Raw genomic sequence first — 26,830 nt, 5'->3', positions numbered from 1 at the left:
AATGATGTGCAAATTAAATGAAGTAAAAATGGAAAACTTGCCCAAAACATACAATAAAAAGAGATCAAAAACATTGTATTTGCTGCAAAATCACTCCCAAAAAAGTGATAGGTTTCGAAAAATGGCAGCGTAAACCAAATAATTTTGTAAAAAGTTTTGAATTTTTTCTAACCACTTACCATAAATATACAGCTCTGGCAAAAATTAAGAGGTGACTGCAAAATTTTCGGTTTGTCTGATTTTTCTCTTTATAGGTATACTAGCTATTGAACCCGGGTGGCGAGCATTTATATTGGTATATGGTCTCCATCCTGGTATGTGCTGCTCCCATCTTGCTCTCCCATCCTGTCATGTGCTGCTCCATCCTGCGCCCCCATCCTGTCATGTGGTGCTCCATCCTGCATCCCCATCCTGTCATGTGCTCCCATCCTGCACCCCCATCCTATTATGTGCTGCTCCATCCTGCGTCTCCATCCGGTCATGTGCTCCCATCCTGCGCCCCCATCCTGTGATATGCTGCTCCATCCTACACCCCCATCCTGTTATGTGTGTGCGCCCCCATTCTGTCATGTGCTGCTCCCATCCTGTGCCCCCATTCTGTCATGTGCTGCTCCCATCCTGTGCCCCCATCCTGTCATGTGCTGCTCCCATCCTGTGCCCCCATCCTGTCATGTGCTGCTCCCATTCTGTCATGTGCTCCCATCCTGCACCCCCATCCTGTCATGTGTGCGCCCCCATTCTGTCATGTGCTGCTGCCATCGTGCGCAATCATTCAGTCATGTGCTGCTCCCATCCTGCGCCCCCATTCTGTCATGGGGTGCTCCCATCCTGCGCCCCCATTCTGTCATGTGGTGCTCCCATCCTGCGCCCCCATTCTGTCATGTGCTGCTCCCATCCTGTGCCCCCATTCTGTTGTAATGTGCTGCACCCATTCTGCCTGTTCCTGTTTCCATTCTGCATATGTTGCTCTCATCTTTCTCTCTCCGGCTCTACTGCCCGAGTGCGGCTGTGCTGAGTGCGGGCGGCTGTGCTGAGTGCGGGCGGCTGTGCTGAGTGCGGGCGGCTGTGCTGAGTGCGGACGGCTGTGTGTGGCGGTGCTGAGTGCGGGCGGCTGTGCATGGCGGTGCTGAGTGTGGGAGGGTGTGCGTGGCTGTGCTGAGTGCAGGCGGCTGTTCTGAGTGCGGGCGGCTGTGCTGAGTGCGGGCGGCTGTGCTGAGTGCGGGCGGCTGTGCTGAGTGTCGGCGGCTGTGCTGAGTGCCGACGGCTGTTCGTGGCTGTGCTGAGTGCCGGCGGCTGTGCGTGGCTGTGCTGAGTGCGGGAGGCTGTGCGTGGCGGTGCTGAGTGCGGGCGGCTGTGCGTGGCGGTGCTGAGTGCGGGCGGGTGTGCGTGGCTGTGCTGAGTGCGGGCGGCTGTGCTGAGTGCGGGCGGCTGTGCTGAGTGCGGGCGGCTGTGCTGAGTGCGGGCGGCTGTGCTGAGTGCCGGCGGCTGTGCTGAGTGTCGGCGGCTGTGCTGAGTGCCGGCGGCTGTGCGTGGCTGTGCTGAGTGCCGGCGGCTGTGCGTGGCTGTGCTGAGTGCGGGAGGCTGTGCGTGGCGGTGCTGAGTGCGGGCGGCTGTGCGTGGCGGTGCTGAGTGCGGGCGGCTGTGCGTGGCGGTGCTGAGTGCGGGTGGCTGTGCGTGGCGGTGCTGAGTGCGGGCGGCTGTGCGTGGCTGTGCTGAGTGCGGGCGGCTGTGCGTGGCTGTGCTGAGTGCGGGTGGCTGTGCTGAGTGCCGGCGGCTGGGCTGAGTGCCGGCGGCTGTGCTGAGTGCCGGCGGCTGTGCGTGGCTGTGCTGAGTGCGGGAGGCTGTGCGTGGCGGTGCTGAGTGTGCGCGGCTGTGCATGGCGGTGCTGAGTGCGGGCGGCTGTGCGTGGCGGTGCTGAGTGCGGGTGGCTGTGCTTGGCGGTGCTGAGTGCGGGCGGCTGTTCTGAGTGCGGGCGGCTGTGCTGAGTGCGGGCGGCTGTGCGTGGCGGTGCTGAGTGCAGGCGGCTGTGCGTGGCTGTGCTGAGTGCGGGCGGCTGTGCATGGCGGTGCTGAGTGCGGGCGGCTGTGCGTGGCGGTGCTGAGTGCGGGTGGCTGTGCGTGGCGGTGCTGAGTGCGCGCGGCTGTGCATGGCGGTGCTGAGTGCGGGCGGCTGTGCGTGGCGGTGCTGAGTGCGGGTGGCTGTGCTTGGCGGTGCTGAGTGCGGGCGGCTGTTCTGAGTGCGGGCGGCTGTGCTGAGTGCGGGCGGCTGTGCGTGGCGGTGCTGAGTGCAGGCGGCTGTGCGTGGCTGTGCTGAGTGCGGGCGGCTGTGCTGAGTGCGGGCGGCTGTGCTGAGTGCGGGCGGCTGTGCTGAGTGCCGGCGGCTGTGCTGAGTGCCGGCGGCTGTGCTGAGTGTCAGCGGCTGTGCTGAGTGCCGGCGGCTGTGCGTGGCTGTGCTGAGTGCCGGCGGCTGTGCGTGGCGGTGCTGAGTGCGGGCGGCTGTGCTGAGTGCGGGCGGCTGTGCTGAGTGCGGGCGGCTGTGCTGAGTGCCGGCGGCTGTGCTGAGTGCGGGCGGCTGTGCGTGGCGGTGCTGAGTGCGGGCGGCTATGCGTGGCGGTGCTGAGTGCGGGCAGCTGTGCGTGGCGGTGCTGAGTGCGGGCGGATGTGCGTGGCGGTGCTGAGTGCGGGCGGATGTGCGTGGCGGTGCTGAGTGCGGGCGTCTGTGCGTGGCGGTGCTGAGTGCGGGCGGCTGTGCGTGGCGGTGCTGAGTGCGGGCGGCTGTGCGTGGCGGTGGTGAGTGCGGACGGTTGTGCGTGGCGGTGGTGAGTGCGGGCGGCTGTGCGTGGCGGTGGTGAGTGCGGGCGGCTGTGAGTGGCGGTGGTGAGTGCGGGCGGCTGTGCGTGGCGGCGGTGAGTGCGGGCGGCTGTGTGTGGTGGTGCTGAGAGTGCGGGCGGCTGTGCGTGGCGGTGGTGAGTGCGGGCGGCTGTGCGTGGCGGCGGCTGTGCTGAGTGCCGGCGGCTGTGCGTGGCTGTGCTGAGTGCCGGCGGCTGTGCGTGGCTGTGCTGAGTGCGGGAGGTTGTGTGTGGCGGTGCTGAGTGCGGGCGGCTGTGCGTGGCGGTGCTGAGTGCGGGCGGCTGTGCGTGGCGGTGCTGAGTGCGGGTGGCTGTGCGTGGCGGTGCTTAGTGCGGGCGGCTGTGCGTGGCTGTGCTTAGTGCGGGCAGCTGTGCGTGGCTGTGCTGAGTGCGGGTGGCTGTGCTGAGTGCCGGCGGCTGGGCTGAGTGCCGGCGGCTGTGCTGAGTGTCGGCGGCTGTGCTGAGTGCCGGTGGCTGTGCGTGGCTGTGCTGAGTGCCGGCGGCTGTGCGTGGCTGTGCTGAGTGCGGGAGGCTGTGCGTGGCGGTGCTGAGTGCGCGCGGCTGTGCATGGCGGTGCTGAGTGCGGGCGGCTGTGCGTGGCGGTGCTGAGTGCGGGTGGCTGTGCTTGGCGGTGCTGAGTGCGGGCGGCTGTGCTGAGTGCGGGCGGCTGTGCGTGGCGGTGCTGAGTGCAGGCGGCTGTGCGTGGCTGTGCTGAGTGCGGGCGGCTGTGCTGAGTGCGGGCGGCTGTGCTGAGTGCGGGCGGCTGTGCTGAGTGCGGGCGGCTGTGCTGAGTGCCGGCGGCTGTGCTGAGTGTCGGCGGCTGTGCTGAGTGCCGGCGGCTGTGCGTGGCTGTGCTGAGTGCCGGCGGCTGTGCGTGGCGGTGCTGAGTGCGGGAGGCTGTGCGTGGCGGTGCTGAGTGCGGGTGGCTGTGCTTGGCGGTGCTGAGTGCGGGCGGCTGTGCTGAGTGCGGGCGGCTGTGCTGAGTGCGGGCGGCTGTGCGTGGCGGTGCTGAGTTCGGGCGGCTATGCGTGGCGGTGCTGAGTGCGGGCGGCTGTGCGTGGCGGTGCTGAGTGCGGGCGGATGTGCGTGGCGGTGCTGAGTGCGGGTGGATGTGCGTGGCGGTGCTGAGTGCGGGCGGCTGTGCGTGGCGGTGCTGAGTGCGGGCGGCTGTGCGTGGCGGTGCTGAGTGCGGGCGGCTGAGCGTGGCGGTGCTGAGTGCGGGCGGCTGTGCGTGGCGGTGGTGAGTGCGGACGGCTGTGCGTGGCGGTGGTGAGTGCGGGCGGCTGTGCGTGGCGGTGGTGAGTGCGGGCGGCTGTGCGTGGCGGTGGTGAGTGTGGGTGGCTGTGCGTGGCGGCGGTGAGTGCGGGCGGCTGTGTGTGGTGGTGCTGAGAGTGCGGGCGGCTGTGTGTGGCGGTGGTGAGTGCGGGCGGCTGTGCGTGGCGGTGGTGAGTGCGGGCAGATGTGCGTGGTGGTGCTGAGAGTGCGGGCGGCTGTGCGTGGCGGTGGTGAGTGCAGGCGGCTGTGCGGGGTGGTGCTGAGAGTGCGGGCGGCTGTGCTGGGCGCCGAGTGCTGGGGGCCTGAGCAGGCGGGGACACCGGCGCGCTGTGGGGGTCAGGTGCCGGAGTCGCCGCTAGCTCAGGCCCCCGGCATTTGCTATATTTACCTGTCCCCCGTTGCACTGCTGCGCGCCTCTCTGTCTTCCGGGGTCCTCTGCCTGTGACTGTTCAGTCAGAGGGCGGCGCGCATTAAGCGCGTCATCGCGCCCTCTGAACTGAACGTCGCAGGTGGAGGATGGAGCAGCGCGCAGCAGTGGAACGGGACAGGTAAGTATACTCACCCTCCTGGCTCGTCCCTGCTTCTCCGTTGGAGATCGCAGTGTGCGTTCAGCGCTTACGCATACCGCGATCTCCTGGGAGCGTCACTCTGTGGGGTCCAGACTGCGCCGGCGCTTGCGCTTGCGCAGTCTATAAAGGCTTCGGACAGAGTGACGCTCCCAGCGTTATATTATAGATTTTTGAGTACAATGTAGATTGTTCTTTTATTCTATAAACTACTGACAACATGTATCCGAAGTTCCAAGCAATAAATTTTGTATTTATTTTATGAAAATGAGAAATGATCAAAATTACAAAATGAAACAGTGCTTTCTGACCTCAAGTAATGCAAAGAATACAAGTTCATAATCATTTAGAAACAACAATACTAATGTTTTAACTCAGGAAGAGTTCAGAAATCAATATTTTGTGGAATAACTATGATTTTTAATCACATCTTTCATGCATCTTGGCATGCTTTCCACCAGTCTTTCACACTGCATCTGGCGCAAAAATGTAAGCAGTTCTTCTTTGTTTGATGGCTTGTGACTATCCATCATCCTCTTGATTACATTCCAGAGGTTTTCAATGGGGTTCAGGTCTGGAGATTGGGCTGCCCATGTCAGGGTTTTGATGTGGTGGTCTCTTAATTTTTGCCAGAGCTGTATATATAAAAAAAGAAAATCGTTAACTTTAGTATTGCTAAAGTCTTACTGACCTGAAGAATCTTGTTGCCTGGTCTGATGATTGCTGTAAAAATTAACCCCCTCCCCCCAAAAAAGTCAGAATTTTGTTTTTTTCACCATTATTATTTTCTATTTTTCAGGATTTTATATGGTAAAGTGAATCGTGCTAATTAAAACTACAACTTGTCCAGTAAAAAAAAACAACTCTCAATAATAGAAAGTTATGGTTCTTAGCAGACAGGGAGGAAAAAATGAAAGCAGAAAAATGAAACTTGACTGCGTTAATAAGGGATTAAAATACTGAAAACACTGAACTTTATCTCATTTTTCTATCTCCAGCAGATGATAGAAAAACCATTGCTGACACCTCCCGGTAAGAAACTTCTGTCGTCATTTCATGAACATGAGTTTGTCACTTTGTACAAATTATCATACCATGGGCATGTGTTCTCTGTGATTTTTATAGGACGCCATCAAGTAATTGGCCTTTAGTTATGTCCTTTTATACAGGTGCCCAATATTGTACACAAGTCTCCCTTGTGAGGACTGACTAGTGATGCCTATATGAGGATCCATGCTTCCGTAGCAATAAACAATACATGATTATTGGAGATAAACGAATCTTTACATAACGAATCAAACGATACGGATTTCCCCCAAATTTTGGGGGATCTGATTCATCGAAATCCATCAAAACATTTTGCTAAATTCTATTGAGAGCTTGAGAATAGAAAAACATGTTCTACCCACCAGTCCTAAAGCTGTGGTCCTTTGCCTGAGTCTTTGGGTTCTTCCAGCGCTGACACAAGTGATTGTTCTCACACAGTTAAGTGGGGGGTCTTCATACATCATTGATGTCGATGACTACTGCCGCCCCCCCATGTGAATGCTACTGGCCTTAGAACCAAAATAGAAGCCCGAAGATTTGTGAAGTGAAAAGGAAATGATACATGGTTTTCAAAATGTTTTAAAAATATAAATCTCAAAATTGTGATGTGCATTGGTATTAGCCTCCTGAATCGATACTTTATAGGACCATCTTTCACTGCAATTACTGCTGCACATCCGCTGCCCAGTATTGAACACCATCCATCTTTGTGCCAACTCTGACCAGCTTCCCTGTCCCTGCTGAAGAGAAGCATCCCCACAGCATGATGCTGCCACCGCCATGTTTGACCCTAGGGATGGTGTTTTCAGGGTGACATACAATGTTATTTTTCCATCACACATTTTGCATTTAGCCCCAAAAGTTCTACTTAGGTCTCATCTGACCAGAGCACCTTCTTCCACATGCCAGCTGTGTCTCCTGCATGACTTTTTGCCAACTGAAAACGGGACTTCTTATGGCTTTCTATCAAAAATGGCTTTCTTCTTGTCACTCTTCCATAAAGACCACATTTGTGGAGTATACAACTAATAGTTGTCCTGTGGACAGATTCTCCCACCTAAGCAGTGGATCTCTGCAGCTCCTCCAGGGTGACCATGTGCCTCTTGGCTGCTTGTCTAATTAGTGCTCACTTTGCTTGGGATGTCAGTTTAGGTGGACCACAATGTCTTGGTAAGTTAGCAGTTGTACCTAGTGTTGAGCATTCCGATACCGCAAGTATCGGGTATCGGCCGATACTTGCGGTATCGGAATTCCGATACCGGGATTCCGATACTTGCCGCGTATCGGATACCGGAATCGGAAGTTCCAAGATTCAAAATGCAGAAATTCAGCCAATGAGAATGATTCCAAGTGTGGGCACATCCTGTTTAGCATGGAGGGCATGAAACTACTGGCAAGGCTGTGATTGGCTGCTGAAATGATGTCATGATGCAGTTTAAAAGTCGCTGGCGCCATTTTGCGATCACTCTGCTGTGAATTCAGTTAGTGACAGGACGCTGTTTGCTGACTGAGGGACAGTTTAGAGATAGCGATTTGCTTCTTTGTGCTTTCCAAAGGCTAATTTAGCAACCGCTGTGCTCACCTACTATTCACCTTGCTTTTGCCTTGTAGCGCTGTTTTCACAGCGATCTGCAAGGTCTGTGTGTGTGTGTGTGTGTGAGTGCAGCCCACTCTCTAGTCTGAGTGCAGCCACATAGGCCATCCATAGCTGGTTGTATTCAGTTCAGGGAGGGTGGTTCATTGCCTCATACTGTTCTTTTTTTTTTTTTTTTTTTTTTTCAAGTAGTGTCTGCTGCTAATTTCTTCAAAAAAATCCTATTAGTGTCTTTCCACCCGTCTCCAGCTAATTTGTGGAAAAACACTACATAGGATAAAGTAGAGGAGGGTTTTTGGGCCTTGCAGCGCCGTTTACGGCTGTCTGCACGGTCTCCGTGTGACTGCAGCTCGCCCTGTAGTCTGTGAGCAGCCGTAGCCTGGTTGTCTCCAGCTCAGGGTTGTTCACTGCGTCATACCGCCAAATCAATTTTCATTTTTTTTCAAGTAGTGTAGTCTGCTGCTAATTTCTTCAAAAAAATCCTATTAGTGTCTTTCCACCCGTCTCCAGCTAATTTGTGGAAAAACACTACATAGGATAACGTAGAGGAGGGTTTTTTGGCCTTGCAGCGCCGTTTACGGTTGTCTGCACGGTCTCCGTGTGACTGCAGCTCTATCTGTTGTCAGTTCAGCCCCCAAAAAATAAATAAATAATAAAGTTCACCAAACACACCAGTTACACCACTTTACATTTGTGTAGGCCACATTAGCTCATATTAAAGTCTAGTCCACACTTTAGAAAATTAGTGTTTCTTATACCTGTTAGGAGGAGTTGTTCAGGAATAAGCACACAAAGCCGTTAGTACTTTTCTGCTTATCTTTATCAGTCAACCAAGATGAAGAAGGCAGTGAGTAAGGCACGTGGGCGTGGGAGCCGTCGCGGAGCAGGGAGGGGAAGTGGGGATTCTGTGCCTGCTGCGGGCACCGGTGACTCATCAGCACCCACTTTCACCAGGCAACAGTCATTCATGCGTAGCTTTGTGTCAGAGCGCCGTACACCGCTGCTGCGTGAAGAACAAATTGAAGCTGTTGTCGGATGGATGGCAGCTAATGCATCAACTTCCATTAGTGCCACATCCTCTCAGACACAGAGCACTGGAGAGCAGCCATCTGTCTCTTCACCACCTGCCAAATTGCCCAGGCAGACAGAGAGCCCAGGACAGGAGCCGTCTCTACTTCTGTTCTCTGAATCTCTTGGCTTGGAAACAGGGGGCCAGCCAAGCAGCATTGGAGAAATGGAAGAAGAGGCAGGGTGCAGTGATGCCCAACAGCTTTTTCTGTCTTCCTCTGAAGAGGCGGGTGGGCCAGTGGCTCCGGTCACCACATCGCAGGCCGCATCAGCTGATGATGACACTCAGGTGCCACTTACTGGTGCGTGCTCTGCTGCTGAGACTACCCAGGAGGAGCAGTTGGGGGCAGAGGGTAGTGTAGATGATGAGGTCCTCGACCCATCTTGGCGTGAGGGACAGGAAGGTGGTGGGAGCAGCTCTGAGGAAGAGATTCCCCGTACGGCCCAAAGAGGGAGAGGGAGGGGGAAGACTGCGGATCCTGCAGCCTCCGCTTTGGCACCCGTTAGGAGCATGTCTCTTCCAAAAGCCAAAAAGGGCGCTCCCAAGACTTGCAGTGCCTGGTCCTTTTTTGACACAGTTGCAGATGACATTTGCTATGTCAGATGCAACGTGTGTCATCAAAAAGTCAAAAGAGGGAAAAATGTCAGCAACCTCAATACCTCCAACATGTGGAAACATGTGCGCAACAGGCACCCGGTGGAGTTAGAAAAACACACTGAAGAGGTAGGCCAACCAACAGCGGCAACTACCACCTCTTCAGCTCGTGTTGCCTCTTCCTCTAGCTCACACGCAGCTGGTTCGGCTTCCTCCCAGGATCGCCGTGGAAGAACCTCTGGCCCTGTTGTCCAGAGACCCGCTGTAATTCCACCCGCAGCGCCACTTTCCCAGTCATCCACACACTCCCAGCCCAGTCTACAGCCATCGGTAGTACAGGCATGGGAGAAAAGGCGGCCTTTCTCGTCAAACCACCCACGAGCACAGGCTCTGACTGCAGGCATTGCCAAACTTCTGTCACTGGAAATGCTGTCATTCAGGCTGGTGGAGACTGACAGCTTCCGTGACTTGATGTCATTGGCAGTCCCACAGTACAATGTGCCCAGCCGCTTTTACTTCAGCAGGCAAGCCGTCCCTGCCCTGCACAAGCATGTGGAGGGACACATAAAACACGCGCTACTGAACGCCGTCAGTAGCAAGGTCCACCTCACCACCGATGCGTGGACCAGTCAACATGGACAGGGGCGATACCTTTCCCTCACTGCCCATTGGGTTAATGTTGTTGAGCCAGGTACAGACCGTGCGAGTGGCGCAGGACGTGTCCTGCCCACTCCAAGGATTGCAGGAATCCATTCTGTACGCATTGACTCCTCCTCTTACACCAGTTCCTCAGAATCATCGCTGCAGGAGCCGTCACAGTCCACCTCCACATGGACCCGTGATGAACGTGTACCTGTTACGACCGACATGAGCACAGCCGTGGCCAAACGTCAACAGGCCGTGTTGAAATTAATTTTTTTGGGGAATCGTAGCCACACAGCGCAGGAGCTCTGGAATGCCATCAAGCAGGAGAGCGATGTGTGGTTTGTGCCAGCGAATCTCCAGCCAGGCATGGTAGTGTGTGATAATGGCCGAAATCTGGTGGCAGCCCTGGGCCTCGGCAACCTCACTCACATCCCATGTCTGGCACATGTGCTCAATTTGGTCGTGCAGAGCTTTTTGAGGGACTATCCGGATCTTGATGCACTGCTGCACAAGGTCCGCCTAGAGTGTGCTCACTTGCGGCGTTCCAGCACGGCAAAAGCGCGCATTGCGGCTCTGCAGCGCCGACACCGCCTGCCGGAACATCGCATCATATGTGACCTACCTACCAGGTGGAATTCCACGTTACATATGTTGGAGCGGTTGTGTGAGCAGCAGCAAGCTGTAATGGAGTACCAGCTGCTTCAGGCGCAAAAAAGTCGCAGTCAGCGCCGTACAGACTTCACAACCACAGAGTAGGCCACTATGAATGACGTCTGCCAGGTTTTGCGTCCCTTTGATTATTCCACGCGGATGGCGAGTGCAGATGATGCACTAGTCAGCATGACTGTCCCCCTTATCTGCCTGCTTGAAAAATCACTGCAAGCGCTAAGGGATGATGTTGTGGAAGAGGTGGAGGATGAGGATTCACCATTTCCATCATCTTCTGGACAGTCAGCGCCACGTGGTTCCTCACAAACGCGTAGGCAGGGGACAGTTTGTGAGGAGGATGAGGAGGAGTCAATGGAGGAGGAAGACATCCGTCCAGAGGAGGGAGTTACACAATTGTCCAGTACTCAGTGTGTACAGCGAGGGTGGGGTGATGACGAGCGGGCAGAGATCACGCCTCCAGCAGGGGACAGCGTTTCTTGGGCAGTTGGCAGTCTGCAGCACATGGTGGATTACATGCTGCAGTGCCTGAGAAACGACCGCCGCATCGCCCACATTCTCAACATGTCTGATTATTGGGTGTTCACCCTCCTCGATCCTCGCTACCGGGACAACGTAGAAAGCCTCATCACACCGTTGAACCGGGAGCGAAAAATGCGGGAGTACCAAGACACACTGGTCAATTCCATCATCTTCTCCATTCCAACTGAGAGAAGTGCTGCTAGTGCATTCCAAAGCAGCTCAGTGCGTCCAGGCAGTGGTGGAGGCTCTGCACAAAGAGGGAGCAGAAGCAGTGCCTCTGCCCAAGGCAAGACCAGTATGGCCGAACTGTGGCACAGTTTTCTGTGCCCGCCACAAAAGTCTACACCATCACAGACGGCTCCAGTCAGCAGGAGGCAACGGTTCCGTCAGATGGTGACAGACTACATGTCTTGCCCTCTTGCTGTACTCCCAGACGGCTCTTCCCCTTTCAAGTTTTGGGTCTCAAAGCTGGATACATGGCCAGAGCTAAGCCAGTATGCATTGGAGGTGCTGTCTTGCCCTGCGGCCAGTGTATTATCGGAACGTGTCTTTAGTGCTGCAGGTGGTGTACTAACTGACCGTCGCATGCGACTATCCTCCGATAACGTTGACCGGCTTACTTTCCTGAAAATGAACAAGGCCTGGATCTCGCATGAATTTGCCACTCCTCCTCCTGATTAACTAATTAGGTCACTGTATACGTTATCCAGGTCTCCTGTTGTGTTCATCTTTCTACCACCTGAACTTAAATTCCTGGGCTCCAACACCGCCAGTTGAGGCTCAGAAGTGCCGTCTGCACAGTCAAAACATACGACCCAGTGTTATTTGGTTTCAGTAACGTCAGCTGATCCCCAGCTGTGTAGCCGGCAATGTGTCATGCGACCGCCACGCTGACACAACAACTGAAATGTAAGGGAATCTGTCCCCCCCCCCCAAGGCGTTTGTTACTGAAAGAGCCACCTTGTACAGCAGTAATGCTGCACAAGGAAAAAGGTAGCTATTTTGGTTTTGCTCCTTGCACACGCAAAACTTAACACTTATAAAATGTGTCCACTGATACCGTAAAACCGTCCCGGAGGTGGGACTTTCCTTCGTAATATGACGCAGCACAGCCGTCATTCCTACCCCCCCCCGGCGCCGCGCCCCGGCTCATCAGCGTTGTTTGATTCCGTCCCGGAGCCTGCGCTGTTATGTTATCCCGTGGCCAGGCACACTTAGCGCTGCCCGTCTTCTGGCATCATTTGGTGTCAGGCTGGCTGCGTCTGTGCGGCCGCGCTGGCCGAGAGCCCGCCTCGCAGTGTCTTCTGATTTAATCCCACTGGGGGCCTGGGATCCATGGACATGCGCAGTGCATATCTGAACCTCCACCTCTCACTCATCTCCCTATGGCTTCTTCAGACTGTTCGGTGTCAGCTGGTCCCTAATAGCATGCCACGGTCGTGACACCGCACAGTCTTAAGAAGCCGTAGGGAGGGGAGTGAGAGGCGAGGATATGCACTGCGCATGTCCATGGATCCCAGGCCCCCAGTGGGATTAAATCAGAAGACACTGCGAGGCGGGCTCTCGGCCAGCGCGGACGCACAGGCGCAGCCAGCCTGACACCAAATGATGTCAGAAGACGGGCAGCGCTAAGTGTGCCTGTCCACGGGATAACATAACAGCGCAGGCTCCGGGACGGAATCAAACAACGCTGAGGAGCCGGGGCACGGCGGCGGGGGGGTAGGAATGACGGCTGTGCTGCGTCATATTACGAAGGAAAGTCCCACCTCCGGGACGGTTTCACGGCTTCAGGGGACACATTTTATAAGTGTTTAGTTCTGTGTTTGCAAGGAGCATGATGAAAAGAGCCACCTTTTCCTTTTGCATCTTTTGTGCTGCACAAGCTGGCTCTTTCAGCTACAAACGCCTTGGGGGGGGTTAAAGGTTCCCTTTCGACTTTCTCAGGCTTCGGCCTACATTGTGTTCCTCTGCTTTTCCACCTGCCCCTGGGCTCCAACACCGCCAGTTGCCGTCCAGAAGTGCTGTACGCACAGTCAACAGTCCCTCCTCTGTTATTGGGGTTCAGTAACGTCAGCTGTTCCCCTGCTGTGTGTGTGGCAATCCCTCCTACCTCCTCCAACCTCCTCCTCCTCCACCTGTCCCTGGGCTCCAACACCGCCAGTTGCCGTCCAGAAGTGCTGTACGCACAGTCAACAGTCGCTCCTCTGTTATTGGGGTTCAGTAACGTCAGCTGTTCCCCTGCTGTGTGTGTGGCAATCCCTCCTACCTCCTCCAACCTCCTCCTCCTCCTCCACCTGTCCCTGGGCTCCAACACCGCCAGTTGCCGTCCAGAAGTGCTGTACGCACAGTCAACAGTCGCTCCTCTGTTATTGGGGTTCAGTAACGTCAGCTGTTCCCCTGCTGTGTGTGTGGCAATCCCTCCTACCTCCTCCAACCTCCTCCTCCTCCACCTGTCCCTGGGCTCCAACACCGCCAGTTGCCGTCCAGAAGTGCTGTACGCACAGTCAACAGTCCCTCCTCTGTTATTGGGGTTCAGTAACGTCAGCTGTTCCCCTGCTGTGTGTGTGGCAATCCCTCCTACCTCCTCCAACCTCCTCCTCCTCCACCTGTCCCTGGGCTCCAACACCGCCAGTTGCCGTCCAGAAGTGCTGTACGCACAGTCAACAGTCGCTCCTCTGTTATTGGGGTTCAGTAACGTCAGCTGTTCCCCTGCTGTGTGTGTGGCAATCCCTCCTACCTCCTCCAACCTCCTCCTCCTCCTCCACCTGTCCCTGGGCTCCAACACCGCCAGTTGCCGTCCAGAAGTGCTGTACGCACAGTCAACAGTCGCTCCTCTGTTATTGGGGTTCAGTAACGTCAGCTGTTCCCCTGCTGTGTGTGTGGCAATCCCTCCTACCTCCTCCAACCTCCTCCTCCTCCACCTGTCCCTGGGCTCCAACACCGCCAGTTGCCGTCCAGAAGTGCTGTACGCACAGTCAACAGTCCCTCCTCTGTTATTGGGGTTCAGTAACGTCAGCTGTTCCCCTGCTGTGTGTGTGGCAATCCCTCCTACCTCCTCCAACCTCCTCCTCCTCCTCCACCTGTCCCTGGGCTCCAACACCGCCAGTTGCCGTCCAGAAGTGCTGTACGCACAGTCAACAGTCGCTCCTCTGTTATTGGGGTTCAGTAACGTCAGCTGTTCCCCTGCTGTGTGTGTGGCAATCCCTCCTACCTCCTCCAACCTCCTCCTCCTCCACCTGTCCCTGGGCTCCAACACCGCCAGTTGCCGTCCAGAAGTGCTGTACGCACAGTCCCAACAGTCCCTCCTCTGTTATTGGGGTTCAGTAACGTCAGCTGTTCCCCTGCTGTGTGTGTGGCAATCCCTCCTACCTCCTCCAACCTCCTCCTCCTCCACCTGTCCCTGGGCTCCAACACCGCCAGTTGCCGTCCAGAAGTGCTGTACGCACAGTCCCAACAGTCCCTCCTCTGTTATTGGGGTTCAGTAACGTCAGCTGTTCCCCTGCTGTGTGTGTGGCAATCCCTCCTACCTCCTCCAACCTCCTCCTCCTCCTCCACCTGTCCCTGGGCTCCAACACCGCCAGTTGCCGTCCAGAAGTGCTGTACGCACAGTCAACAGTCGCTCCTCTGTTATTGGGGTTCAGTAACGTCAGCTGTTCCCCTGCTGTGTGTGTGGCAATCCCTCCTACCTCCTCCAACCTCCTCCTCCTCCTCCACCTGTCCCTGGGCTCCAACACCGGCAGTTGCCGTCCAGAAGTGCTGTACGCACAGTCAACAGTCGCTCCTCTGTTATTGGGGTTCAGTAACGTCAGCTGTTCCCCTGCTGTGTGTGTGGCAATCCCTCCTACCTCCTCCAACCTCCTCCTCCTCCACCTGTCCCTGGGCTCCAACACCGCCAGTTGCCGTCCAGAAGTGCTGTACGCACAGTCAACAGTCCCTCCTCTGTTATTGGGGTTCAGTAACGTCAGCTGTTCCCCTGCTGTGTGTGTGGCAATCCCTCCTACCTCCTCCAACCTCCTCCTCCTCCACCTGTCCCTGGGCTCCAACACCGCCAGTTGCCGTCCAGAAGTGCTGTACGCACAGTCAACAGTCGCTCCTCTGTTATTGGGGTTCAGTAACGTCAGCTGTTCCCCTGCTGTGTGTGTGGCAATCCCTCCTACCTCCTCCAACCTCCTCCTCCTCCTCCACCTGTCCCTGGGCTCCAACACCGCCAGTTGCCGTCCAGAAGTGCTGTACGCACAGTCAACAGTCCCTCCTCTGTTATTGGGGTTCAGTAACGTCAGCTGTTCCCCTGCTGTGTGTGTGGCAATCCCTCCTACCTCCTCCAACCTCCTCCTCCTCCACCTGTCCCTGGGCTCCAACACCGCCAGTTGCCGTCCAGAAGTGCTGTACGCACAGAGCCAAACACCTCGCCAATGTGTTAGTGGGGTTCAGCACCGCCAGCTGTTCCCCTGCTGTGTATACGGCAACGTGTACTGCGACCGCCACGCAGGCACAACAAGTTAAATTTAAGGGAACCTGTCCCCCCCCCCCAGGCGTTTGTTACTGAAGGAGCCACCTTGTGCAGCAGTAATGATGCAAAGGGAAAAACTGCCTCTTTTCGTGGTGCTCCTTGCAGATGCTGAACCTAACACTTATGAAATGTGTCCCCTCACAGCGTTCAACCGTCCGGTAGGTGGAACTTTCCTTTGTCATGTGACGCAGCACAGCCGTCATTTTTACCCCCTTGGCGCCGTGCGCCGCCTCCTCAGCGTTGTTTGAATCTGTCCCGGAGCCTGCGCTGTTAGGTTACCCCTTGGCCATGCACACATTTCGCGCTGCCTGTCTTCTGACATCATTTGCTGTCAGGCTGGCTGCGCCTGTGTGTGTGCGCTGTCCGAGATTCAGCCTCGCGGTGTCGTGTAATGTAATCCCACCGCGGGCCTGGGATCCGTGGCCATGCGCAGTGCATATCCTCGCCTCTCACTCCCCTCCCTACGGCTTCTTCAGACTGTTCGGTGTCAGCTGATCCCTAATAGCATGCCACGGCCATGACACCGCACAGTCTGAAGAAGCCGTAGGGAGGGGAGTGAGAGGTGAGGATATGCACTGCGCATGGCCACGGATCCCAGGCCCGCGGTGGGATTACATTACACGACACCGCGAGGCTGAATCTCGGACAGCGCACACACACAGGCGCAGCCAGCCTGACAGCAAATGATGTCAGAAGACAGGCAGCGCGAAATGTGTGCATGGCCAAGGGATAACCTAACAGCGCAGGCTCCGGGACAGATTCAAACAACGCTGAGGAGGCGGCGCACGGCGCCAAGGGGGTAAAAATGACGGCTGTGCTGCGTCACATGACAAAGGAAAGTTCCACCTACCGGACGGTTGAACGCTGTGAGGGGACACATTTCATAAGTGTTAGGTTCAGCATCTGCAAGGACCATAATTAAAAGAGCTAAGTTTACCTTTTCCAGCATTAGTGCTGTACACGATGGCTCTTCCAGCTACAAACGCCTGGGGGGGGGGGGTTAAAGGTTTCCTTTCAACTTGCTCCAGTGCAGGCTTCGGCCTACACTCCGCTCCCCCTGCTCCTCCTGCTGACCCTGGGCTCTAACACCGCCAGTTGGGGCCCAGATGTGCTAGCTGCACAGAGAAAAACAACTCGCCAATGTGTCAGTGGGGTTCAGCACCGCCAGCTGTTCCCCTGCTGTGCAGCCGGCAACGTGTCCTGCGACCGCCACGCAGACACAAGAACTGAAATTGAAGGGAACCTGTCCCCCCTCCCCCAGGTGTTTCTATGTTTTACAGCCACCTTGTACAGCAGTAATGCTGCATGTGTGCAAGGTGGCTCATAAACGTATTCTCCTTGCACTCGTGGAACTGAACACGTCTAAAATGTGTCCTCTGTGACCATTAAAACGTCCCTCAGGTGTGATTTTACTTTGTATTGACACGCAACAAGCTCCTTGGTAACGCTGCCCGTCTTCTGGCATCATTGTTTGGCTGGGTGCGCCTCTGCGGCCGCCTTGCCCCACACAACGTCCCTCGGTGTCTTATTTATTTTGACTGCGAGGGTGTGATTGATGGGCTTGAGCAGTGCATATGTTCGCCTGTCCCTCCTCTCCTTCCGCCTTCTTCGGACTGTGCGGCTTCATGGCCGTGGCATGCGATAAGGGATCAGATGACGCCGCACAGTCTGAAGCGGGTGTAAGGACCCGAGTGTGAGAGGCGAACATATGTGCTGCGCCAGGCCCTGAATCCCAGCCCCGCAGTGTTTTAACAATGTTAAGACACTGCGGGGCTGGGATTCATGGTCATCGCGAACCGCACCGGCCGACATTAAATGATGTCAGAAGATGGGCAGCGCTAACAGCGCTAGGCCAGGGGACAACACGACAGCGCAGACTCCTGTACAGCAAATAACAACGCTCAGGAGGCTGCACCCAGCACCAAGGTGGGATTCTTGACATCTGTGCTGCGTCTCATTACAAAGGGAACTCGCGCCTCCAACACAGTTTGACTGTATAAAGGGCTAAATGTTAGACGTGTTTCATTCGGCGTGTGCAAGGAGTGAAATTAAAAGAGCAACCTTTGACTTGTGCAGCACTACTGCTGCATAAGCTGTGGCTCTTCTACTTTGTAACCCCTGAGGGGGGGTTAAAGGTTACCTTTGAAATTGGTTCAATTAGGCTTCGGCCTACACTCTGCTCCCCCTGCAGAGCCCGGGCTCCAACACCGCCAGTTGGGGCCCGGTACTGCTAGCTGCACAGAGAAAAACACCAGCCAATGTGTCAGTGGGGTTCAGCACCGCCAGCTGTTCCCCTGCTGTGCAGCCGGCAACGTGTCCTGCAACTGCCACGCAGGCACAACAGACCCAAAAGCTGCCGCCAGTGCAGGCTTCGGCCTACACTCTGCTCCATCTCCTCCTCCTGCTGACCCCGGGCTCTAACACCGCCAGTTGGGGCCCGGTACTGCTAGCTGCACAGAGAAAAACACCAGCCAATGTGTCAGTGGGGTTCAGCACCGCCAGCTGTTCCCCTGCTGTGCAGCCGGCATCGTGTCCTGCAAAAGCCACGCAGACACCAGAACTGAAATTGAAGGGAACCTGTCCCCCCTCCCCCAGGCGTTTTTACGTTATCCAGCCACCTTGTACAGCGGTAATGCTGCATGTGTGCAAGGTGGCTCATAAACGTATTCTCCTCGCACATGTGGAACTGAAAACACGTCTGAAATGTGTCCTCTGTGTGACCATTTAACCGTCCCGGTGGTGTGACTTTCCTTTGTAATGACACGCTGCAACCCCCTTGGTAGCGCTGCCCGTCTTCTGGCATCATTGTTTGGCTGGCTGCGCCTCTGCGGCCGCCCTGCCCGACACAACGCCCCTCGGTGTCTTATTTATTGGGACTGCGAGGGTGTGATTGATGGGCATGATCAGTGCATCAGTTCGCCTGTCCCTCCTCTCCTTCCGCCTTCTTCGGACTGTGCGGCTTCATGGCCGTGGCATGCGATAAGGGATCAGCTGACGCCGCACAGTCTGAAGCGGGTGTAAGGACCCGAGTGTGAGAGGCGAACATATGTGCTGCGCCAGGCCCTGAATCCCAGCCCCGCAGTGTTTTAACAATGTTAAGACACTGCGGGGCTGGGATTCATGGTCATCGCGAACCGCACCGGCCGACATTAAATGATGTCAGAAGATGGGCAGCGCTAACAGCGCTAGGCCAGGGGACAACACGACAGCGCAGACTCCTGTACAGCAAATAACAACGCTCAGGAGGCTGCACCCAGCACCAAGGTGGGATTCTTGACATCTGTGCTGCGTCTCATTACAAAGGGAACTCGCGCCTCCAACACAGTTTGACTGTATAAAGGGCTAAATGTTAGACGTGTTTCATTCGGCGTGTGCAAGGAGCGAAATTAAAAGAGCAACCTTTGACTTGTGCAGCACTACTGCTGCATAAGCTGTGGCTCTTCTACTTTGTAACCCCTGAGGGGGGGTTAAAGGTTACCTTTGAAATTGGTTCAATTAGGCTTCGGCCTACACTCTGCTCCCCCTGCAGAGCCCGGGCTCCAACACCGCCAGTTGGGGCCCGGTACTGCTAGCTGCACAGAGAAAAACACCTCGCCAATGTGTCAGTGGGGTTCAGCACCGCCAGCTGTTCCCCTGCTGTGCAGCCGGCAACGTGTCCTGCAACTGCCACGCAGGCACAACAGACCCAAAAGCTGCCGCCAGTGCAGGCTTCGGTCTACACTCTGCTCCATCTCCTCCTCCTGCTGACCCCGGGCTCTAACACCGCCAGTTGGGGCCCGGTACTGCTAGCTGCACAGAGAAAAACACCAGCCAATGTGTCAGTGGGGTTCAGCACCGCCAGCTGTTCCCCTGCTGTGCAGCCGGCATCGTGTCCTGCAAAAGCCACGCAGACACCAGAACTGAAATTGAAGGGAACCTGTCCCCCCTCCCCCAGGCGTTTTTACGTTATCCAGCCACCTTGTACAGCGGTAATGCTGCATGTGTGCAAGGTGGCTCATAAACGTATTCTCCTCGCACATGTGGAACTGAAAACACGTCTGAAATGTGTCCTCTGTGTGACCATTTAACCGTCCCGGTGGTGTGACTTTCCTTTGTAATGACACGCTGCAACCCCCTTGGTAGCGCTGCCCGTCTTCTGGCATCATTGTTTGGCTGGCTGCGCCTCTGCGGCCGCCCTGACCCACACAACGCCCCTCGGTGTCTTATTTATTGGGACTGCGAGGGTGTGATTGATGGGCATGATCAGTGCATCAGTTCGCCTGTCCCTCCTCTCCTTCCGCCTTCTTCGGACTGTGCAGCTTCATGGCCGTGGCATGCGATAAGGGATCAGATGACGCCGCACAGTCTGAAGCGGGTGTAAGGACCCGAGTGTGAGAGGCGAACATATGTGCTGCGCCAGGCCCTGAATCCCAGCCCCGCAGTGTTTTAACAATGTTAAGACACTGCGGGGCTGGGATTCATGGTCATCGCGAACCGCACCGGCCGACATTAAATGATGTCAGAAGATGGGCAGCGCTAACAGCGCTAGGCCAGGGGACAACACGACAGCGCAGACTCCTGTACAGCAAATAACAACGCTCAGGAGGCTGCACCCAGCACCAAGGTGGGATTCTTGACATCTGTGCTGCGTCTCATTACAAAGGGAACTCGCGCCTCCAACACAGTTTGACTGTATAAAGGGCTAAATGTTAGACGTGTTTCATCCGGCGTGTGCAAGGAGCGAAATTAAAAGAGCAACCTTTGACTTGTGCAGCACTACTGCTGCATAAGCTGTGGCTCTTCTACTTTGTAACCCCTGAGGGGGGGTTAAAGGTTACCTTTGAAATTGGTTCAATTAGGCTTCGGCCTACACTCTGCTCCCCCTGCAGAGCCCGGGCTCCAACACCGCCAGTTGGGGCCCGGTACTGCTAGCTGCACAGAGAAAAACACCTCGCCAATGTGTCAGTGGGGTTCAGCACCGCCAGCTGTTCCCCTGCTGTGCAGCCGGCAACGTGTCCTGCAACTGCCACGCAGGCACAACAGACCCAAAAGCTGCCGCCAGTGCAGGCTTCGGCCTACACTCTGCTCCATCTCCTCCTCCTGCTGACCCCGGGCTCTAACACCGCCAGTTGGGGCCCGGTACTGCTAGCTGCACAGAGAAAAACACCAGCCAATGTGTCAGTGGGGTTCAGCACCGCCAGCTGTTCCCCTGCTGTGCAGCCGGCATCGTGTCCTGCAAAAGCCACGCAGACACTTGCTCTTGTACCTTCTGCTCCCCATCCTGGTTCCAGTACCGTCAGCTGGTTCCGGGCAGAGCCTTTGGCTTAGGTGCCTCCCTCTGGGTATCCGAGTTCCACCAACGTCAGGTGGTCCTTGGTAGTGCTTTCAGGCACGGGTACCTCCTGCTTAGTAACCGGGTTCCAGTAACGTCAGCTGGTCCTCGGTAGTTCCATTGGCTCTTGGACCTTCGGCTACCCATCCGGGTTCCAGCACCGTCAGCTGGTTCTCGGCAGTGTCTTTTGCTCTTGTACCTTCTGCTCCCCATCCTGGTTCCAGTACCGTCAGCTGGTTCCGGGCAGAGCCTTTGGCTTAGGTGCCTCCCTCTGGGTATCCGAGTTCCACCAACGTCAGGTGGTCCTTGGTAGTGCTTTCAGGCACGGGTACCTCCTGCTTAGTAACCGGGTTCCAGTAACGTCAGCTGGTCCTCGGTAGTTCCATTGGCTCTTGGACCTTCGGGTAGCCATCCGAGTTCCAGTTCCATCAGCTGGTTCTCGGCATTTTCTCAGCCTTCTTGTACCTTCTGCTACATTTCCAAGTTCAAGAGACTAAACACGATGACCCGGAAGACCACCCCTAAGATGACAACGACACCAGAGACGACAACCACCGTGATGACGACGACCCTGGAGACGATGACCCTGAAGACCACCCCGATGACGACGACCCCGGAGACGACGACCCCGGAGATGACGACCCTGGAGACGACGACGACCTGGAAGACCGAGAAGCAGAAGAACAAGAGGCTGCAGAACAAATAGCAGAAGAACATTAAGCATAACACAAAATATCAGAGCAAAAAATATTATCTAAATTATAAGCAGAAGAAGACTAAGCAGTGTATGGGGGTGAGTCCGTTCCTCCTCGTGGTGCCCCTGGATAAAGCCTGATGCTGCAGGCCAAACTGAACGCGGACAAATGTAACTGTTTTGTGACAGGCAGAACGGAAGGTGTAATCTTCAAACTTTTATAGATAACAACTACGGGAATGCCTGTCACAAATAAGAATATGATGAAGAAGTAGAATATGATGAAGATAATAGTAAAATAAAAAGAATATGAAGAATGTAACCCAAAAAATAATAGGTAGAAGATGAAGAAGAAGATGAATAAGGTGAAGAAGTTGATGTCAAAGAAGCTGATGATGAGGATAATGAAGAAGAAAGCGTGGGAGAAGTAAAAAAGAAGGTGAAGGGCGTGGAAGTAGTGAAACATCAATATCTGACATTAAAAAAAAAAAAATTAACATAGTCAAATCCTTTCTAACGCCGAACGTCATAAAAAAAAAAAATCCTGCTATTCTATTACATTGGGCTAAACCTCTGTGCCTTTAATATCTCCGCCACGTCCCCCAATACATCCTACATTATTCTTAGTTGTTTTCCTTCATGTAGAATGAACCTACAAGTTTATAAAGGGTTTATTTTAATTCCGATATTTTCGTCCCATTGACTTGCATTGGGATCGGGTATCGGTATCGGATTGGATCCGATATTTTGACGGTATCGGCCGATACTTTCCGATACCGATACTTTCCGATATCGGAAGGTATCGCTCAACACTAGTTGTACCATATTCCTTCAATTTTGAATGATGGATTGAGCAGTGCTCTGTGAGACTCTCTCAGGCTATTTTTTATAACCTAACCCTGCTTTACGCTTCTCCACAACTTTATCCCTGACCTGTCTGGTGTGTTCCTTTGTTTTCATGATGCTGCTTCATCCTTAATGTTCTCAAACAAACCTCTGAGACTTTCACAGTGCAGCTGTAGTTATACTGAAAATAAATTACACACTTAATTTACTAATTATGTGACTTCTGGATACAATTGGTCAATTAGGATTTTATTTAGGGGTAGTGAGATTGCAGGGAGCTGAATACAGCTGCATGTCACAATTTTCAGATTTATATTTTTAAAATATTTAAAAAAACAAGTGTCATTTCCTTTGCACTTCACAAATACTTGCCACTTTGTGTTGATATATCACATAAAATACCAATAAAATACATTTAAGATTGTGGGTGTAATGTGAAAAAGTGTCGAAAGGTTCACGGCGTATGAATAATTTTTCATGGCATTGTACAGTATTTTGTCACCAATTTCTTTCTGAATACCGTTTTAGGGGAAATTTCCTCATCTCTAATAATAATGCTATTATGGCACTGTTATGTCGCATACATTGTAGAAAATGTTGTTTCTCCTGTTTATACTTGGAATGATACTACAAGAAATGCTTCTTGACTTGCAGGAACACACAGGAGTCCACGTATGAGAATTATAACCAGACTTCTCAGTGACGTCCATAACTCAACAGTAACATTTGCCGATCACCCGGTCCAAACACAGACCCGTAATATATATGATATAGACTTTTCTTTACTCCAGGTATCTTGTATTTTTTGCACTTTCAGAGAAAAAATACAATAGAATGTCTCAAAAATAGAATTGTATGAAAAGTTAAATGGTCAGTGTTTCATAAATCTAAGGTACAAGCAAATATAAGAAACTTTTGGACATTTGTTATCAAAGACTTTCTCATCTTAACACGTAACATCGGGCCCCTAACACTGAGTGATATTATTGAGAAGTGGAACGAACTCAGCCTCAAAGTGAATTCGACTAAATTTACAGATCGGGGTCACCGAGAGCTGCGGAGCAGAGGGCAGAAAAGTCACCAACACTCTGCTGACCCCATAACTGCAGACCTCCTCTGCTATTATAAACCTATAAATATACGGAAGCCGATGCGCAATACATTTTAAAAGATAATACATTTTATTGAATACTAAATAACACACAATTTAAAAAAATAAATAAATTTCCAATGGGTAAACACGAGAAAAATGGACATAAAAACACAGGGATAGTTATACCCAATATTAAGAGCAATAAATTAAATACCATAAAATTAGTGTTACTAATATGATTTGGACTAGAGGAGAAAAAAAAGCATCCAATTCTTTCACAAAATAAAATACTGTTAGTGCTTATAAGCATCGATGGTTAAAAAATAATAATTAATGAATTCTGAAATAATAGGTAGTCAGGTACATTTAGATCGATTCAATTATTCCTGATGCTAAGTAGCAATATTAGTACATATTAGATCAGTACCCTTGTACATACAGTTAGTGCTTATAAGCTTCAATGTATGAAACAAAAGGTTTTATATTCTCTGATGATACGAAGTCCAAATCCCATTGGACCAATTACAGAATAACCTTATTAGTAACACTACTTTAATGGTGTTTATTATTGCTCTTAATATTGGGTATAACTATCCCTGTGTTTGCAAGTCCATTTTTCTTGTGATTATCCATTGGAAAAAAATTTAAAAAATTGTGTGTTATTTAGTATTCAATAAAAATTGAAATTATCCTTTAAAATTTACTGGGCATCTGCTTCCGTATATTTATAGGTTTATATGCAATTGTGGAAGTGCCATCATTATCTAGGTCAATTTTTTCTAGGTTCTCCTCTGGTATTAAACTCTGCACATCAGCACAAACAGTGCGCTCCCGCTGGGAGCTTCTTGTCCAAGAAACTGCACACATCACCAACCACGATGCCGAGCATCGGATGAAGTGGAGTAAAGCCACCACCACTGGACTCTGAAGGAAATGTGATCTGTGCAGTAAAAGATCACACTTCTATATCTGGAGTCTGATGGACGAGTCTGGGTCTTGTAAAGGAGAACGTTACCTGCCTGACTGCATTGTGCCCGCTGTACAGTTTGGAGGAGGAGGGATAATACTGCTGGACTGGGGTCGGTCTTGGGCCCTTTGGTCCAGAGAAAGAAAATTTTAATGCTTCAGCATATAAGGCATTTGTAGATTCTAGCTTTTTAGGAACAGTGTAGGTAAGGCCCTCTTCTGTTCCCCATGTCTGTGCCCTGTGCACAAGGTCCATAAAGAAGTCATTGGAGGAGTTTGGTGTAGAAGAACATGACCGGTCGCACAGAGCCTGGACCTCAGACCTCATAATGCTACATGAAACCATTCATCACCCTGTATCTGTATATGTCCAGATAGAAAGTGCCATTAAATGCACTGAAGGAGTGGGAAAAGATAATAAAAGGAACCTGATTTCTGAAGAAAACTTAGGAAAGGAGAGCATAGTTAGATTAGCGAGATGACGTGATAGGCTAGTCTTAAGAAATGTGTTTTTAGAATAACTTACTGGGATTTAACTAGATTGTCTGGGGTAATGCATTCTAGAGAGTGACACAGCATGAAAGAAGTCCTGGAGACCGGACTGGGAGGTTCTGGTTATAGATGATGTTATGTAATACCATGTACCATGTGGTGGGCAGAAGTTACCACTGCGCCATGGCATTGGCAAAAAGGAAATAAAAGAACATCCATGACACCAGGGTGCACTTAATTAACCTCTGCTTCCTGGTAGTATGGTGTAATGTGCTGCACTCCAAATAGGCCAGAAAATAGGGAGGCCAGAAGTGCAATTGATAACATTTACTTGTTGTAAGTATACACCGATACATCCAGATTAATGGGGCTTTAACAAAGACTAAATCTTTATGCAGCAATCAGAGCTACTATCCAGTGGAGTAATGCAGTTATATATCAGGTGCAGTGATTCCTCAGCTTAACTTTCTGCTTATATACACAGTCCTTATCACACAACTACCTGCAGGTGAGGCTGTGGTTCCTCATATAGGTGATCTGTCCACTTTCCTATCTGCTTCCTCAGGGGGACAATAGTCACTATTCATGGAATAGCCATGAGGCTGGGTAGTCAAGAGGTCTGGGGTCAGATACCAAGAGGGTTCGTCATATACAAATTAGTAAGACAAAGGCATGGTCAGGTCATAGTCCGATGTCAGAATTTCAGGAAGGTAGCAGATCAAAACAAAAGGGGAAGGCTGATCAAAGACAAGGTCCAAAGTCGGGCAACAAATATCACATACTGTACAGGAACACAGAGAACAGAGCAAGCGCACGCCATTTGAGCTAAGCTACAACTGGCACTAATTTGGGCCAGAGAGCCAGCTAAATAGTCAAGTAGTCACTCCAATAGCAGACACATGGAGGGAGCCCTGGCACGTCCCGGCCCTGATTTAACGGCTGAACTGTCACTCAACACATTGACAGCTCAGCACGCCCCAGCCTCTGATTGAACGGCTGAGCTGTCCATCACCATACTGACAGCTCAGCATGCCCATGTCCTAGATTGGATGACTGAACTGTCACTCACTGCTTCCAGACACACTGATAGTTGGAATCATCAGTTTCTCCAGGACCATTCAGTCTCACAAAATGTCTCCTTCCCTTCACTGCTAGGCCCAGAACCAGGTCATGTGGTTTAACATGTGACCTTATGGAAAGGAGGGCTTCTTTATTAACCCTTTGCAATGGCAGAACACATTAAGTCCATCACCTTGTGCAAATATAGACCACTTCTATGCGATGAGTCCTCATGTACATTATCTGCAAAGGGAAATGCTAACACAGTGCAAACATAATAAGGTAGCTGCCAGTTCTGCTGCATCTTATAGGCAGATAAACAACAACTTTGGGGCATTACAGTTAGGGTACCGTCACACATTGAAATTTCCATCGCTACGACGTTACGATTCGTGACGTTCTAGCGATATCGTTACGATATCGCTGTGTCTGACACGCTACTGCGATCAGACACCCTGCTGAGAATCGTACGTCGTAGCAGATCGTTTGGAACTTTCTTTCGTCGCTTGATCACCCGCTGTCATCGCTGGATCGTTGTGTGTGACAGCGATCCAGCGATGTCTTCGCTTGTAACCAGGGTAAACATCGGGTAACTAAGCGCAGGGCCGCGCTTAGTAACCCGATGTTTACCCTGGTTACAAGCGTAAACGTAAAAAAACAAACCGTACATACTCACCCGTCGGTGTCCTTCAGGTCCCTTGCCGTCTGCTTCCTGCTCTGAGTGCCGGCCGGAAAGTGAGAGCAGATCACAGCGGTGCTGCGCTCTGCTCTCACTGTACGGCTGCACTCAGAGCAGGAAGCAGACGGCAAGGGACCTGAAGGACACCGACGGGTGAGTATGTACTGTTTGGTTTTTTTACGTTTACGCTGGTAACCAGGGTAAACATCGGGTTACTAAGCGCGGCCCTGCGCTTAGTTACCCGATGTTTACCCTGGTTACCCGGGGACTTCGGCATCGCTCCAGCGCCGTGATTGCAACGTGTGACCGCAGTCTACGACGCTGGAGCGATGATCATACGATCGCTGCGACGTC

General features: G+C 53.0%; 1 protein-coding gene across 1 annotated transcript in view; it reads left to right on the top strand.

Annotated features, from left to right (window-relative positions):
• SIGLEC15 (sialic acid binding Ig like lectin 15) overlaps window positions 1-22,948 on the top strand; it is a 33,729-nt gene extending 10,781 nt beyond the window's left edge. Inside the window, exons 4-5 of the mRNA XM_077280736.1 lie at window positions 5,688-5,721; window positions 22,842-22,948. Of these exons, the coding sequence (XP_077136851.1) occupies window positions 5,688-5,721; window positions 22,842-22,890 (83 nt within the window). The 3' untranslated portion in view covers window positions 22,891-22,948. The remainder of the gene's footprint in view (window positions 1-5,687; window positions 5,722-22,841) is intronic.
• Window positions 22,949-26,830: the final 3,882 nt, after the last annotated feature.

This window comes from Ranitomeya variabilis, chromosome 1, assembly GCF_051348905.1.
Source record: "Ranitomeya variabilis isolate aRanVar5 chromosome 1, aRanVar5.hap1, whole genome shotgun sequence".
Taxonomy (NCBI): Eukaryota; Metazoa; Chordata; class Amphibia; order Anura; family Dendrobatidae; genus Ranitomeya; species Ranitomeya variabilis.
The sequence above is the reverse complement of the archived record's forward strand: the minus strand, read 5'-3'. Positions and strand labels throughout refer to the sequence as shown.